The sequence below is a fragment of the Balaenoptera ricei genome, chromosome 21 (assembly GCF_028023285.1).
Source record: "Balaenoptera ricei isolate mBalRic1 chromosome 21, mBalRic1.hap2, whole genome shotgun sequence".
Lineage (NCBI taxonomy): Eukaryota > Metazoa > Chordata > Mammalia > Artiodactyla > Balaenopteridae > Balaenoptera > Balaenoptera ricei.
The window spans coordinates 9,856,627-9,873,278 of record NC_082659.1 but is presented as its reverse complement, the minus strand read 5'-3'; the positions used below and the strand labels follow the sequence as shown (position 1 = coordinate 9,873,278).

Here is a 16,652-nt window from a genome sequence, read left to right as displayed (position 1 = left end):
TGATAACTCCAGCTTGGGGCTAAAGGCAGGGGTATATGGCAGGGAATTCTAAAGCCAATAGCAAACACCGTTTGACTATTAACAAATGGTCATGAAATGTCAGATGGATCAGATCCTCTTATGTACAGGGAACACGTTTAAGAGCATTAAACGTCGGTGGATGGTATTTAAATCTCCAGATCTGTGCATACTAAAGGAACATATTTGAGTTCTCACAAATGAGACTTTTTCTTTTTCTCCAGGAGCAATTTTGAGCGGTAATGTTGAGCAACTTTGTGGAAGTCCGAGAACATGTAATATTGTAGAAAGCACGTGAGTCTTTGCAGGGATTGGCCGGTGGGGTGTGATGATCTGTACAACACTCTGTGCCCTTAGTAACACCAACGACCAGGGCCCATCCCTTCGCCACAAAATACATTTGTATCACATCTCTGTTTGACACACCCTAGTCAACGGCAATTATTTTAAACCATATTTGATAAGAAAATTTCAGGCCAGTACCATGATTTGGGTAGTCTCTGGGGCTTTCAGAAATCTCTCATCTGCCTTTTTATTAATGTAGTTCCTCAATGTACCACACTTTTTACCTCTATCACTTTGCACACACACTGCCCTTTTGCATAACACTTCTTTCACATTCTTGTCTGCCTGTAAAATGTCATATAACTTAATCCAAATCCACCCTGTGTTTGCAGTCTTCACAAACCCTAAAGGAATTACTGACCATTAATACTCAACGCAAACATCTCCCTTATTTTAGGTTTCCCTGCAGAAGGAGACTCTTATCTCCAGGACCATCCGTTTACAATACCTACATGGTGAGGGTTGTTTTGTTTTGAATTCAGCAGACAGAAGTAGAATTTTTCTTACCTATTTATCTCCACTCTGAGCCTGTGAGTTCTAAGAGCAGTGTCATGGCCTCTGCACCAGCATTAGCCCCTGCCTGATCTAGAGGGGGCGTTCGTGAAAGGACGTGAATTCCTTCCACAATCGCGTTGCCATATTAGCACCGGCCCTCAGCATCACGTGACCACAAAGAGCACCAGCCCGGGACGTGCTTGGTCCAGGTGAGCCATCAGGACCTCCTGCCCCACAGTTCTGCGCCTATGCAGCTGCTGCTTGTCCCGTGGCTCTCATTTCTGGGATGCTCTAGTCCATTGCTGTGTGTTGGAGTGCCCTCTTCATCAAAGTGGCTCCCTCCCTGGGTATGGGGAGGATTCTGCGTGGACCTCTCTCCTGACATTCATCAATCTCAACTTTTTATTAAAGATACTTGGTTTTTATCTTATTTATTCCTTTGATGATAATTTCCTTAAAAGAAAAAAGAACCACCTCCTATTTACCTTTACATCCTGTGCAATATTTCTTGAGGAATTAAATGAATATCACTAGATAATATTCAGAAATAGAGACAGAAGCACTTGTGGCTGGGAGGAATATTGTGACATTTATCTGCGAGCCACTGATAATGCAGATGTAAAATGTGAAGATTAGCACTGAGTGTTTCCAAATATTTTACCTTCCCTGACTACCATACAGACTAAGTTTTATACTGCAGATCACTTTTATACCAAGATCAAGGAGGGAGGGGTTAATCTTTCTGCTCTAATATCATCTTTTTGCTGCAATATAAGCATTGTCATAATCACTTGTTTTATTAAAAATTTGTACGCGGATCTATCATCAAATGCAAGGCATTTGAATACTTTCCAGTTTTATTCCCTAACAACTATGAAAAAACATGGTCTAATGATATCATTTTGAATCACGTCATTTAGCTATTTTAGCCACATGAATGTCACCATGATATCATATTTACAAAGGAATTCGTCTCCTCATAGGCCATTATAGCAAATGCAAACTTACTTCAGATAATAGCAAAATAATCTAATGAAAAAAAGATAATGTTCTTTAGGTGGGAAACGTCTCAATCTATCACTGACGTCTTGAGTAAACAGATTAGAGGTAACAGAGTGAAAGACATGATGGGTTATTATGTGTTGAAAAAGTCTAAATGATATAAATGGTATTAAAAGATTAATGTAGCTTTCTATGATAGGAGACCTGGATTACAAACGTACAACCTCGTGTAGTCGGTGTGCTCTCTGTCGGGTTCAACGCAAACTACCGCAGGGAAGATAAACAGAAGAAAATAACTAAGGGAGCATGGGGACAGTAAAACTTCCCTGATGGACTGTACGTTACCTGATATGCAGATACGGGGGGTGAGCCTTCTCAGTGCTTAATTCTCCAGCCCAGGGAGATTTGTAGCATTGCACAGCACAGATGGTAAATCAGAACAAGTCCGGGGCAATTCACAGCACCCTGGGAGAGCCCAGGTGTAAAGCAGGGATGATGGCGTCGATTAAGCGTGGCTAACCCTTTATAAAATGTACTCTGATATACATAATGTATTACTTTGCCTAAATTTTAGGTATAATGATGGTTGCACACAGGGTTGCCCAGCTTTCCTTATTCTATCTTTTCTCAAAGGTTCTAGCTTAGAATTCAGACTAGGTACCCGCAAACACAGCATAGATTAGGTTCTCGAATGTTAGACAAAGAAAATCACCCGTCATCTCCTTAAATCCAGCTCTCCTACCATTAACAATCACAAGACTCTCACTGTGGCAGCGTCTGTGCATATGCTTGGCCATTTCCGCTGCAATGATCATCAAGGAATCTGGCGTGTTCTTCCCTGACGGAAACCAATGGAAATAACCATCGTACCACAACTGGAAATAAGCGATCCCTGCTCCACGTGAAATAGAAGGAAAACCTCAGGCAAAAGCGTTTTTTGTTCTAGTAACCCTAAAAATAAGCAAGATACCTCACGCACAACTTGAAAAATGTTTTTTGCCAAAGTATTTTGCATTGTGATGGAGAAAGCATGGTGGGTGTAGAATCAATAAAGCTCAGAGTCTAATGGGGCCCCAGACAAAAACTTGCCAGCTAGCCAAGCACCTGCCATAGGAAGTCTTCATTGCATTTCTGGACAGATCCCACATGTTAAAAAATAAATAAGGGAAAATATTTCTTATATTGGGTCTGAAAACTATTTTTCTGTACATAGCATCTGCTATTTCAAACCAATGAATGGAGTTGTTTCACTAATGTCATTAGCAACCCTGGTCCTTGCCCTTGGCAGATGTGTTTAATTAATTTTATTTTTGTTTCTTTTTCTTTTCTTCTTTTTCCCACCAATTATTTTAACTATTTGAAAATAGCTATTAATTACTCCCTAACTTTTCTCTCGGCCAAACTTAGGATCGCAAGTTTTCCAAACATTCCTCCAGTGTCATGGTTACCAGATCCTTCACCACATACACATTTCAGTTCCTCAACAGCCCACGTAAACTATCTCACAGAACTGAAATCATCACCCCAGATATGGCCCACCCAGGCTCACGGAACGAGATGGAGACTAGTCACAAAACAATATCAGTGTCAGAGGCATCTCTTCGCACAAACGAGCCTTTCATTGTCCAAAACACCCAGTCCTTCTGTGTGTGCTATGATTTCATAATTTTCTCCTCACCATGTACATTGACAGTTATTTTGTTTGTTACTTTGAGTAAAATTTTACACTATTTCCATTATTTTCCTATGTCTAATGAAATCTATTTGGCCTACCATTCGATTTGAAGATTTCCTGAATCTGTCATCACATATTTATTCTCACTCTTTCAGCTAGCAGTGTTATGCCCTCATCCAGGAGCTAAATAAATGTTTTGGAAAGGACTAGAGTGAGGAGACAGAAACATACACCTGGAAACCTCCTTCCCAAATCACAGCAATCCACTGAACATCATTCATGTACTGTCTCTCAGGGAATCTTTAAAAGACTTAACCTAAGGTCCACATTACTCTTTCTTAATTGTAAGAGTTATTATGGAAAACCTTGACATACATCTTGCCGAAAATTCAGAAACACCGTGTCTGAAGACTATTTCTAAACACCCATCTAAAAGTAACATCAAACAAAGATGGATCCAGACTTGCATGTTAATTTTGTGAACCTGTGTTAGCTCTTCATAAATATACATCACACAAGAACTTACAAATAATAGATTTGATTATCTGCTCTGTGTATCATCAAGTTAACAAATCCATAGTTTCTGACAGCTAACTTCTTTCCCCTGTGTGTGAAAAGTCACACCAAATAGTTGTCCAATGCTAGAGTACTTCCTTTTAATGACATCCCACAGGAGCCAGTGACTTGGCCATCTTCTCCCTGGTACCCGCAGCTTGCCTGGATGGGACCCTCCCGGCCAGGAGACTCAACTCTACTTGAAACTCTCAAGTTCTCTCTGATGGACTCCTTTCTCTTTCTCCTTCTCTTTCCAGTGTCTGATATAAAAGATTCTCTAACCTTCCTATTCACATCACAATTCTTCTTCACAGAAAAGGCAGCGTGAGGAGGAAGCTGAGCCCTTCTGCGTTCTTTCATCCACTTCCTTTAACACCAACTCTGATGAGTGAACTTGGGTTTTATTTCAAGCATCACCTATGCATGGGCCTTACATTTCATGGTCCTGAATACTTCTGTTGTTCCCAGCTCGTGGCAGATCTGTCCTTCAGGACATGGCCCTTCAAGTGCACTTCATTCTCTTAACTGGATTCATTGTAGAACATCTGGTGTAACTGTCTCTGTTTCCTTGGGTAATTTCCCATTTCCTCCACATTGGGGTGATTTGTTTCTTAAAGTCAGAGTTTTGGGGGTTGTTTTGGTTTTTGAGGGTCCTGCCTCTTCTCCGTTAGAGTTGAAGTCATGGGGCTTCCCTGGTGGCGCAGTGGTTGAGAGTCTGCCTGCTAATGCAGGGGACACGGGTTCGAGCCCTGGTCTGGGAGGATCCCACATGCCGCGGAGCGGCTGGGCCCGTGAGCCACAACTGCTGAGCCTGCGCGTCTGGAGCCTGTGCCCCGCAACGGGAGGGGCCACGATAGTGAAAGGCCCGCGCACCGCGATGAAGAGCGGTCCCCGCACCGCGATGAAGAGTGGCCCCCGCTTGCCGCAACTAGAGAAAGCCCTCGCACGAACCGAAGACCCAACACAGCCAAAATAAATAAATAAATAAATAAATAAAGTAGCTATTAAAAAAAAAAAAAAAAAAAAGAGTTGAAGTCATGGTATCATATGGACTATTTTTGGAAAGTATCTGAATTTTTGGAAAGTATCCCTAGCAATTACCTCCTTTGTCATTATAAGTCATTTTCCTTCCATGGCTATATAGTTTATCCTCACAGGGTCCGCATGAGCCTGAAGGTTACCCAAGGTCATTTAGCTTGGTAGAAACCCAGACTTTTAAGACATTCAAAACCAAGGAAACATATAAAGGAATAATTCAAATGACAAGAAACGGAAAGAAAATAATAGCGTGATTGGTAAGCAAGAGGCCCGGGAACCGTGCAGGATGAAGAACAAAATCATCCACGAAGAGCCACTTAGGTACTAAGCACCCTCTTGGTGCAGGTGCCTTGGGGTGGGGAGTAGTCTAGCACGAAGACTCATTTCTCCTCCAGTTAACCAACAAATTCCTCTTCATTGGTCAGAATTAGCATAGTAGTATAACGGCCTCTTTTATTATATCTCTTTTTTTGAGAGATAAATATATTGGTGAAGTAGCACAAAACTTAAAAACTACTTATATACCCTAATGTTAAGAAGCCTATGTTCTATGGTCAAATTGCTTAGGTTTAATGCTGTTTTTGATACATAGTTTTTGGGCAAATTTCTAAGCTCTAAGTTTTGTTTCTTATCTGTAAGTAGGAGTACTGAGCACTTACAATATGCCTAATGAGAGTTCAATAAGATAAAGCTCAAAATGCACATTTTCAGTCATCAATAAATAACACCATTCAAAGTACTATATCCAAATAGGGCATCTTGTTAATGTTTGGATTATGGAGGAATCCAACATCTACTCTGTCAGATATCTGTGCCAGATTTAGGATCACAGCCCCTCTTCCCTTTCGCCTTCTGAGCATTTTATAATCTTCTCCAGCACAGATGTCACCTCTGTTCTCCACCTGTTTGCTCTTCTCCCCATGTTCTCTGCTGTGTCTCGCACAGCATTCTGGGTCCTGTGGCCATATATTCCTGCTGGGTTACACTACATTATCTACCCCACAGCCACCCATTTTTCAAGAGAAGAGAAGAGCTATCCTTCACTGCCATATGCTGTGTGTTATGGATTTTACCCCTTCAAGTCTCCGTGGTAGCTGCGAGACTATGTTTACAAACTTTTAAAATCTTTAAACTAAATTTATTACACATTCTTTACTCATTGGTTTATAAACATGTGGCTATGCATCATTTCTCACCCTTTTCTAATTGTGTCTTTTTTCTTTTAAATACTTCATGCCTTTCCAGTTGTATTATTCTTTATATGCCATGTCCAAGTTCTACAACACTAATGTTTTATACATTATAATCTGGACATTCTTCTTCCTCTTTATTTTCAGTTTGAATTCCTTCTGAGCACTCCCTCTTCCAAAAAGTGTCTAAGCCATATTGCATCCCACTGAGGCCATGCCTTTGAGCTTCTCCATCCAGCCAACTATTCAATATGCATTTCGTCCTTTCTACTTCAAAGTCCTAACCTTCGGTCAGAAGAATGCCACACAACAGGTAAAGGTTTACTTGCAATCAGTAAGGCTCAAGCTGGCCCCATGATTCAACAGTTACATAAACTAAACTTGACACTTAAAGCCCCTGAGGCTACCACTGCCCTACCTTCAGCCCATAAGGCACTAATCAAATGTAAATTGCTATTACTTTCCATCTTACAATTCATAGCGGAGATGCAATTCTTAGATCACCTGATCCCCTTCTAAGGCATCAAGTTCCACTGCAGCAGACGGAGAAAACCTACCCCAACTGCAGCTGCCTTAAGGAGGGCACTACTCAGTGGCCAATCTCTCAAGAACACTTAGGAAAGCTCAGAAAATGCCAGAAGCACTCGGCTGAAAACTACAGTGACTACCGTCAACAGGAATATACACACACACAGTATCAAGCAGCACTGATCTAAGTCTTGTATTAATCTGAAGGAAGTCATTTCGTGGATAAGCCTGAAAACCTCCTTCTTTCGTCAGGTGCATTTTTCTGGGACTGCTACTTTACTTTCATCCTCAGATTCTCCTGAGTGTTTCTTCAAATTCTCTCCAGTGAAAAGAACAGATGATTACTATTTAAAATTTACTGGTCCTGGCTTAGTTCCTAAAGCGAGCCTAGCCCACAGAGGTTGAGAAGCTTAAACTTTCCAGCTTCTACTGCTTTGGAGTGATTACAAAATTATTGAGATCACAGAGAGAGTTCTAAAGGACTAAAGGCAGTTTACATATTTTGCAAATTACTTGGAGATCTAAAAGGAGCATTAGAAATCACTGCACTTTAAGCTGCTTATTCAACAATTTTCATACACTTATTCAGAAGATTTTTCCATGGAAAATTTTTCAGCCCAATTTTTTAAAAAATTGTCATGCACAAAATGTTAATCCTTGGGAAAAAGAAGACCAAGTTACTATGCACACTTTCAATTTTAAATAGTTCATTGTCCTTATATTGACGGACATTAATATCACATTAACTTATTAACATAATTTTTAAAAAATTTAAAAAGATAACAAAATGTATGATAATTTTGAAGTTTATTTTTGTGCATTCTAAAATCATGATGGCGGGCTTCCCTGGTGGTGCAGTGGTTAAGAATCCGCCTGCCAATGCAGGGGGACATGGGTTTGATCCCTGGTCCGGGAAGATCCCACATGCTGTGGAGCAACTAAGCCTGTGCACCACAACTACTGAGCCTGTGCGCCTAGAGCCCGTGCTCCGCAACAAGAGAAGCCACCGCAATGAGAAGCCCGCGCACTACAATGAAGAGTAGCCCCCACTCGCCGCAACTAGAGAAAGCCTGCGCGCAGCAAGGAAGACCCAACGCAGCCAAAAATAAATAAATAAATAAATAAATAAATAAATAAATAAATAAATATATAAAAAAATAAACAAATAAATTAAATAAAATCATGATGGCATTCGAGTGTAGTGACATGCTCAGCAGTCTATAAAATAGTCTTTGTGTCACTTAAGGCAACATGTGACCTGCATTTATTGCTCAGATTTTTAAAAAAATCCCTTTAGATACTTAAAGAAGAAGTCATATTGTAACGTGCAGCATTAAAAACCCAGGTAGGATTTAGTAACACTCTGTCAGAGCATTTATGGCAAGAAGCGCCATGCTTTGCCCAGCCATCCTCTATTTTTAAGGTTTATTTGAATTAAACAAGTGCCCGATGATGGATTAATTTACCCAGACAGCGAGTCTCAGGGCCGCTCCAGAGCCCGTTGGCCAAGCATTCTCTGACGTGAGAACCCACAAGTGTGTAGCCTGTGTTACACGTGAATATGGCTGTGGCGCCATAAACCGTCATTGTTCCAATCTTGTTCCCATTTGGGGGAAAGGACAGGCTTCCACACGAGATCACTAGAAGGAAAAGAAAAACAGTGAATATTATTTCAGGTCTGCATGCAGACTGCTCTTTTGTTTAAAAACGACAAAATCTTCAGTCTTCATTTTCATTAAGAACACGGGCAGGGGTGTCATCTAAGGGTGAGATAGACACACCACCTAGGAAGCTTAATTTTTCTTCTCTTATATCCTTGAAATGAAAACTTTAAAGTTTAGGGTGGAATCCAAAATATCCCTTCCTTTACTCACTGCTATTTTTTTCATCCTCACAGGTAGCTAAACTTTTCTTGAGTAAATACACAGTATACAAACATATTCACACACGAGCAGATCAGTCAAATGAGTTGGCTTTCTGTCCTCTTTTCGGTCTACACCAATCACAAGAATCATATCATAGTTACCGGACACCTACATGTGTGTAGCAGGAATTAAGAAATGTGGGTGGTCTTTCCCAAAGTCATCAGCTGGTACAAAGCAGTGAGGAATTAAACCCGGGATGCCCACTGCAGTAGAAAGACTGAGTTCATTTTTTCTTTCGTTTACTTGCATAAGTTGTTGGGATCATGAACTCCATAAAAATGCTGACTATATAGGACATGTGCAAACTTTCTGAAAATTAAAAAAAAAAAAATCTAGACCTTAAGTGATTATAGATGTAGGTACCCAGTTCACACGTGTGTCCAGCATAATTACTGACCGTGACCACTTACACCCACACGATTGCTCCAGTTGGGGAGATGAATGCAACAGTCACTTTCATTATAGATACTTGTTATACCACCTGACTCCCTGCACTTTCCAAATCCACAAGTCTGAGCACAAAGAAATCAGTAGAATCTCAGGGGAGGAGGAAATCATAAAGTCATCAAGGCCAACTGCTCAGCAGAGGCTGAAATGTGTTTTAACAGGTGAGAATGAAAGTGTTTGAAAAGCTCTTCTAAGAAGAGTGATAAAGACTTCCTGATGTACTGAGTGAGTTCTTATGTGTAAAGGGCTTAGGGCAAAGCTGCCATGTTGCTAAAAATTACTGAGCCCTTATTAACAGTAAACTGATCAGAGGCAGTGAAAAGTTGTGATTAAGAACACAGATTCTGGCTGCAGGCTACCCACCCAAGTTCTGCTCGGCTTTGCCAGTTCCTAGCTCGGTGGCGCCGGCCAACTTCTCTAAGTCTCTCAGTCCTCCTGGTTCATCTCCTAAAGGTTAATACCAGCACCTGTCAGGTAGGGCTGTGCAGCGGATCCAAAGAGAGGACCGTGGGAGCACCTAAAGCAATGCCTTGCACCTGACCGGGGCTGGGTCCCGGTTCGCTAACAGTGAAGCCCATCTCAGGACCTATTCAGGGAACTGAATCCAAAGTCTGAAAACCTTTACTGATAATTCAAGTAAAGAAAATTTTATCATTTAGACCAGTCTTTTGAATTAAGCTGATTTTGCTCCAAGACACATAACCCTGGTTCCATTTCAAACGGACAGACAGACACAGCCAGGAAATGTGTGTTCTAGGGGCACTGCTCACCAAAAATTTGGGAAGTTCAGCTCTAGACTATGTCATGATCAGAACATTATTGTTGTTGAGGGAACCATGAGGACTTCTTAGTTTGCAGGATTGTTAAAGTCTTACAGGGTCATATCTTATGCATTTAGTGATACTGCTAACATGTTTGCTCTACCAAATGTCAATGGATTTGAGTCAGATTTAGATTTTTTACAATTAGTTATGAACTTTTCATTAAGCCTTTTCTCAAACATAGTATGAACTTCACCCTGAGCTATGATATTTAAAGATCCACTTGTAGCCATTCAGGATAAATGGACCGTGTTTTGAAACCTCAGCTTTTAGTAAGAAGTGTTAAATAGCAGTGAGGTCTGAGCACACCTCCTCTCGGAGGTCTTGACACACCGTTAATGGTGGACTAGCAGAAAGGCTGACTGTTTTCGCATCTCTTCTATTCTTTTAGCCTTTGTTAAAAGTATCCTGGTGACGCAACTATTTTAGGTTTGTCCGCTACTAAGGTTCACTAGACTATAAAGAAGAACTAATGGAACAAATGTTAGCTTTTCAGCAGCTGGATAATGGGGTCTCGGACGTAGAGATTTGGTTGGCAGTAAACCTGACACGTTAATGAGGTAGGCAGCGCCCATCTGAAAACTTCCCCTAATTGAAAGGGAAAACCCCTCTCCCCTAAAAAACAAACAAACAAAAACCTGTCAAACATCCAAGGGAAAGCTTTATTCCCATGTTCTTTTCTCCCATCAAGTTTTCAAGAATAAAGCCAATAAGTTTGCTTTTTTCTCTTCTGTTAAATATATATTCATACGCACAGTCAACTGTCTCCTCTGAATTCTCAGAGTGTGTCTTGCACACAGGATGTGTGTCTTGGACAGAGGACGCTCAGCTGAAGACACTCAGAGTGCCCCCGGCTCTGCCCGATTTACTGTTGATACTGTAGTATTTTCTCATTATTACTGTGCATTCTAAGCCTTTGCCTCACCCCCCTGAAAAGCCCCTTTCCTCTTTCCTTCAATTCTACAATTATAGTCATGTTGAAATCCTCTACTCTGAAAAAGAAATCATATTGAGACATTTCATTTCTCAAACCTGTGAAGTCAACAGGATTAGGGATGTTATTGTCAGCAATATGGATATTATTTGTGAATGTGACAAATAAATAAGGTCAAGAGTAGGTAATTTCAAACATGTTCTTCCTGGAAAAAGCCTTGTGAATATGCAGTTAGACAGCATGGCACACATGTGAATGGGGCAGGGCTGCCAGTCATGAAGAAAAGGTTCAGAGGACACACGGTAGCTATTGTTAAGTATGTGAAGGCATGCCATGTAGACCAGAATCTGGACGTGGATTAGTAGGCCAGGAGGGATAGTGCCAAGATACACGGATCAAGCCAGGAAGAAAGCCTCACGTAAAGTGAAAATGTCCACATGAACTCATTGTCCCTGGGGGAGTTAGTGTCACATGAGTTATTTGATGCAGGCTGGACATTTACTTGTGAGTATATTATCAAGAAAATTCACATTTAGGTCATTCTAAGTGACGGCCAGTGTCCACACCAACACAGAATGGAATAAGAATGTCCACTCCATGGTCTCCTATGATACAGATGAAATGTGCAGTCTGAAGGATAAATACTCCCATGATTTTATGATCAATCCAGGCAGATCCCCAATTATCAATACAAATAGAAGGTCATCAAAGACCAGCCTGCTGACTTCACAGCTTGACCCAGGTCTAACTTATGAGAGCTCTGAACTAAGCAGTTAGAAAAGAGGTACAGGCCAGAATTCAGACAGTGTTCTTTGGATATCTATAATATAGCAAAATTCCAATGTAGCTCTCTAGGTCTGTGTGTATAAAATTTTAAATGCAAAGATGATTTCTTTTTGATTCATGAATTTCTGTGATAAACATTTTTCTTAATTTTTAAAGCAGTAAGTCAAAAAGTAAATACACATAACAAGAAAATAGCAATAGGCTCCAGCTTTTACACAGTCCTTGTGTTAGGGGGGTTATATGGGCACCCCCAGACATGGAATTTTAATTTTGCTTTCTTGTTTCTTGAGGGATAACCATTGATAGTCATTCCTCCTCAAAGATGGGTGACTGCTGAGCTAACAGTTTCAAAGTGAGACTAAGGTCTCCTGTCCTCTTCACCCCTGGATACCTGGGCTCTGTCTATGGACATGGTGGAATATCCTAGAGTCAGAATAACACAAACTCTTCAAGAAGTGGCGACTATCCCAGCTGACTTCATAGTTGTTATGGATACGCTTAGAAGGTGGTCAAAGGTCATCTCTTCATCTGGAGCTAACTGAACAAGCAGAGTGGGAGCTCCTAACATTTCCAGCCCCTAAGCAAGTAGGTAACCCAAACAGTTAGATCCAGGAGATCCTGTGGACTGGGCCATTCTTAGGTAAAACATAGGCAAACAACAAAATAAATAAAAATACAGCTCCTTAGCTGTGACAGTGATTTGGATGACAATACATTTGAAGATTCTATTGGTTCAGTTCCAATAAAATGTAGACCTGGTGTTTATCCTGTGAAAAAGCTACCACAGAGTGGCAGATTGGGCTTACAAAAATGTGCTCCTTATGAACTTAAGGACTGAGTCTCCAAGTCACATCTTGAGCTTCCTGGTGGGGACAGATGTGGGAAGGAGCGAGCTCACTAATTCAGACCCTAACACGGAGAAATTCAGTACCAATTCAGTGACCAGACAACTCGTCAAACCAGGACACTTTGGGGAATGATTTGGGAACCATTAATAAATAAGCTTCAGGCAGGGCTGTCCAGGGCCTGGGGGTGCTGTCCACTTGGATTATGAGCTCGCAGAGGTCCTGACCCTTCCTGATTCGCCTTTGTGATGCTGGTGAAGAGCTTTAGTGGGAGCTTCATTACCATTTGTTCCATTAAAAGTGGAATTAGAATGATTATCACAGACAGTGAAGCATTATTTCTTTTGTCCTTTTTCCATTTTTATTCTGGTTTATTCTTACTAAGCTGTGTATTTTATAAATATGACACCAGTCTAACTGCTTGTTTTTGTGCATGATAATTTCCTGTAAACAATCCCACTAAAGATTGTATATTAAATATGTCTGAATCAAACAGTGCTCTGAACAATGCTAATATTGTTTTATTTTTCTATTTATTCATATTTATTATGAAACCCACTCAGAGGCTTAACTGCTTATCTTGTACCTACGAGAATAATAATCTCCCTTTTCAAGACAGTCATTATTTGAGAACACAATATCCTTAGCATAAATACACGCATTCCCAAGATCCTAATTAAAAGGTTTGAATAGTCAGTGCATGGAATAAGATTGATCTTTTTAAATACAGGCCTGGATTTGTTTTTGAGCTGATTTGAAATATCGAGTATTCTAATATTTCAACATTTGTAAAATATGATCGTCAACAAGAAAAAGACAGCATTTAACACTTAATGCAGCGGTCATATATTTAAGTATGTCAGATAAAAATACACGTTCATTGTTGTAATGAAAAGAAATGCCATCGGGTTACACAGTTAACCTATAGGACGATAGATTACAGTCCCGTAAAAGGTGGATGCCATCGCTGTCAGTGATTCAGGATGGCCTCGAGGTCAGGAGCACACCTGTTACTCACCTCTGCATCTCGGCCTCTCCGCCCCTACGCTCCACGTGCCGTTGGCGTGGCACTGCACCAGCCTCTGGCCCTCCAGGTAATACCCGGGGCTACAGCTCAGCACCACCTGGGCTCCATACTCATTCAGGGATCCTGACACCAGTCTCCAGGTGACATGTTCTGAGAGCTGGGCTTCAATGCCAGGGCAAGTGACCGCTGGAAAGAAACACACTTAACATCATCACTTTGTTCTCAAGGGGTCAGACCAGGCCTGCTTTCCATGGTAAAGGCCTCCTGTATGAAACTCATCGTGCTGTACAGAAGAGATGCCATCACCTGTTATTTGCGGTTTTCTCTACTACCCACGTAGCCACACAAAAATGATCCCATATGCAAAATGCATTCCACAGCCTCATGGCAAGTGCACTGGAAATCTTGCAGTGGGATTACATGTAAAGGGATAAATCACTCCCACAAAGTCCCGAGGTTCACTGAAAATGACCATCAGGTAAATGTAGGCACGAATAGAAAAATCTTACTTCTAATTTGTCTCTATCCTCTGAGAAACTTGAAATGGTAATTGAGTAACTGAAAACCAGCTTAGACCAAGAAAATCAGATGCCCTCATTCCCTTCCTCCCTACGTAATAGGCTCTATTCCTGGATTTATTAGCACACAAAATCCACGTGCATACACATTAATACTATACAGAAAAGTGTTTAACAAATCTTCAAGGAGAGAATCTATTCATGTCCTTAGAAAGTGAACTAGAATTACAGTAGCTACTTCATGAAGAGCAGTAGCAACACTTTTAATAACAGTAGTAACAGCAGTAGCCGTAGTGCAGTGCTACCAGAGTGGATTCAAGGAATTTATGACAGTGCTGAAAATATATGCAAGATTTGGTATATGTGAGTTTATATATTTTCTGAAGAGTACAATAATATTTAAAATTAATTTTACAATGTTAGGAACTAGAACTCTACTTCCCTAAATATGAAGCTACATCGGCTAATAACCTTCACAGTCAGCTACCCACAAAGTTGACCAGATTGATTAATTTATTGATCCTGGAAAATTAGCTAAAGATACCACTTTTTTTTCTTTCAGAATAATATTAATAAATACATTTTACTTATAAATTCTATACAAGTTCATTATAATTGAATCAGACATATGCAAAATGTTACAAAAATCCCATTTAATCTTCTCTTGGTAATTTTACCATTACTATGTGCAAATAAACAGAAAAAATAGGCCTTTTTGGTATTATTGCAATAATAATATCAACAAGGTTTAAAATGTGAAAAGAATTTTCTAGTTTAAAAATAATCCTTAGATCGAGTTCTCAGGTATTTTTTAGGTAAAACAATTATCCAAAATTTATATGGATATTCAAGTGTTTTACCTAGTGATATAAATAATTTTTTTTTCTAATCAGATTACCTTTAGAATTTCAGGCATGATTGCCATTTCTGAAAAGACTTTAATGTCTTTAAACTGACAAATCCATAACTCAATTTCAATCCTGCTGCATATTTCAAATAAAATCTGAGACTTCCCTGGTGGCGCAGTGGTTAAGAACCAGCCTGCCAATGCAGGGGACACAGCTTCGAGCCCTGGTCCGGGAAGATCCCACATGCCGTGGAGCAACTAAGCCCGTGCGCCACAACTACTGAGCCCGTGCGCCTAGAGCCCACGAGCCACAACTACTGAAGCCCGTGCGCCTAGAGCCCGTGCTCCGCAACACGAGAAGCCACCGCAATAAGAAGCCCGCGCACCGCAACGAAGAGTAGCCCCTGCTCACCGCAACTAGAGAAAGCCTGCGTGCAGCAACGAAGACCCAACGCAGCCAAAAATAACAATAAATAAATAAATTTTTAAAAATCTAATTAAAATTTCAAATAAAATCCATTTCATTTCATCAAAGCTGTGTTTCTAGAATTAACTTGATTGTTTTTAATTACTGAACTATCTTTTATAAACTCTGTTTCTGCCAAGAAGGATTCAATGTTGGCTTACACAGTGGAATCAGAAGTTTTCTTCCGCTAGTATCATCCACAGCAGTGGTTTCCAAATTCTGCTTGATTACCTTTATTTTTTTTATTTTACTTTTTACTAAAAAAAAAATTTTTTAACATCTTTATTGGAGTATAATTGCTTTACAGTGGTGTGTTAGTTTCTGCTGTACAACAAAGTGAATCAGCTATACATATACATATATCCCCATATCTCCTCCCTCTTGCGTCTCCCTCCCACCCTCCTTATCCCACCCCTCTAGGTGGTCACAAAGCACCGAGCTGATCTCCCTACGCTATGCGGCTGCTTCCCACTAGCTATCGATTTTACATTTGGTAGTGTATATATGTCCATGCCACTCTCTCACTTTGTCCCAGCTTCCCCTTCCCCCTCCCCATGTCCTCACCGATTTCTTTATGAAAATGGTATTTGGTTTCCTTTTAATTATCTGATTCTGGTTTAATTGTTTGCTTGCATTTCTGTCTCCCTGCTAGGCTCTAAGTTCTTTTATTGTAAACATTATGTCTTTTTACAGTTTTTTTTTTTGAGAATAATGTCTGACAAAGCAGGTGCTGGTGACACATTCTAGTCTGTGTGTGAGTGCTTTGAAAAGTAACATGCCCCCCACCCCCAAAAAAATGCTGTGGCAGCAAAAACAAAACACAACAGCAACAGCAACAAAAAACACAAAGAAACTGAGGCAATAAAAGCATATGGGTAGAAATTGAGAGTAAAAACAAAAGTGAGAACTGGAATAAATATTTATCTAAAGTCTACCTTGGCCTACTAAAGGAAGAGAGGGGAAGGGTGGAGCTTTCCAGAAATTTCTGCAGATGTGATTTTATTTGATATTTTCAAAGATGCCCCAAGGGGGAGAGTATACAGAAATGTCTGAGTTTGAACGACCTATGATGTTTATTTGAGTGGTAAAATCCAAGTTAGGTGAACCAAGATGACAGGAGAAGACCAATCCCTCCAAACCATGGTCAGTAGATCCCCTCTTGGTGAGTTTTACTACATGCAGGTCTGCAC

The 16,652-nt window shown here is 40.4% G+C and overlaps 1 protein-coding gene across 1 annotated transcript in view; it reads right to left on the bottom strand.

Annotated features, from left to right (window-relative positions):
- Positions 1-16,652, bottom strand: part of CSMD1 (CUB and Sushi multiple domains 1) — a 1,821,295-nt gene that overhangs the window by 49,770 nt on the left and 1,754,873 nt on the right. The window contains exons 51-52 of the mRNA XM_059909813.1: positions 13,623-13,817; positions 8,313-8,486 (exon numbers count right to left, since the gene is read on the bottom strand). Coding sequence (XP_059765796.1) covers positions 8,313-8,486; positions 13,623-13,817 — 369 coding nt within the window. The remainder of the gene's footprint in view (positions 1-8,312; positions 8,487-13,622; positions 13,818-16,652) is intronic.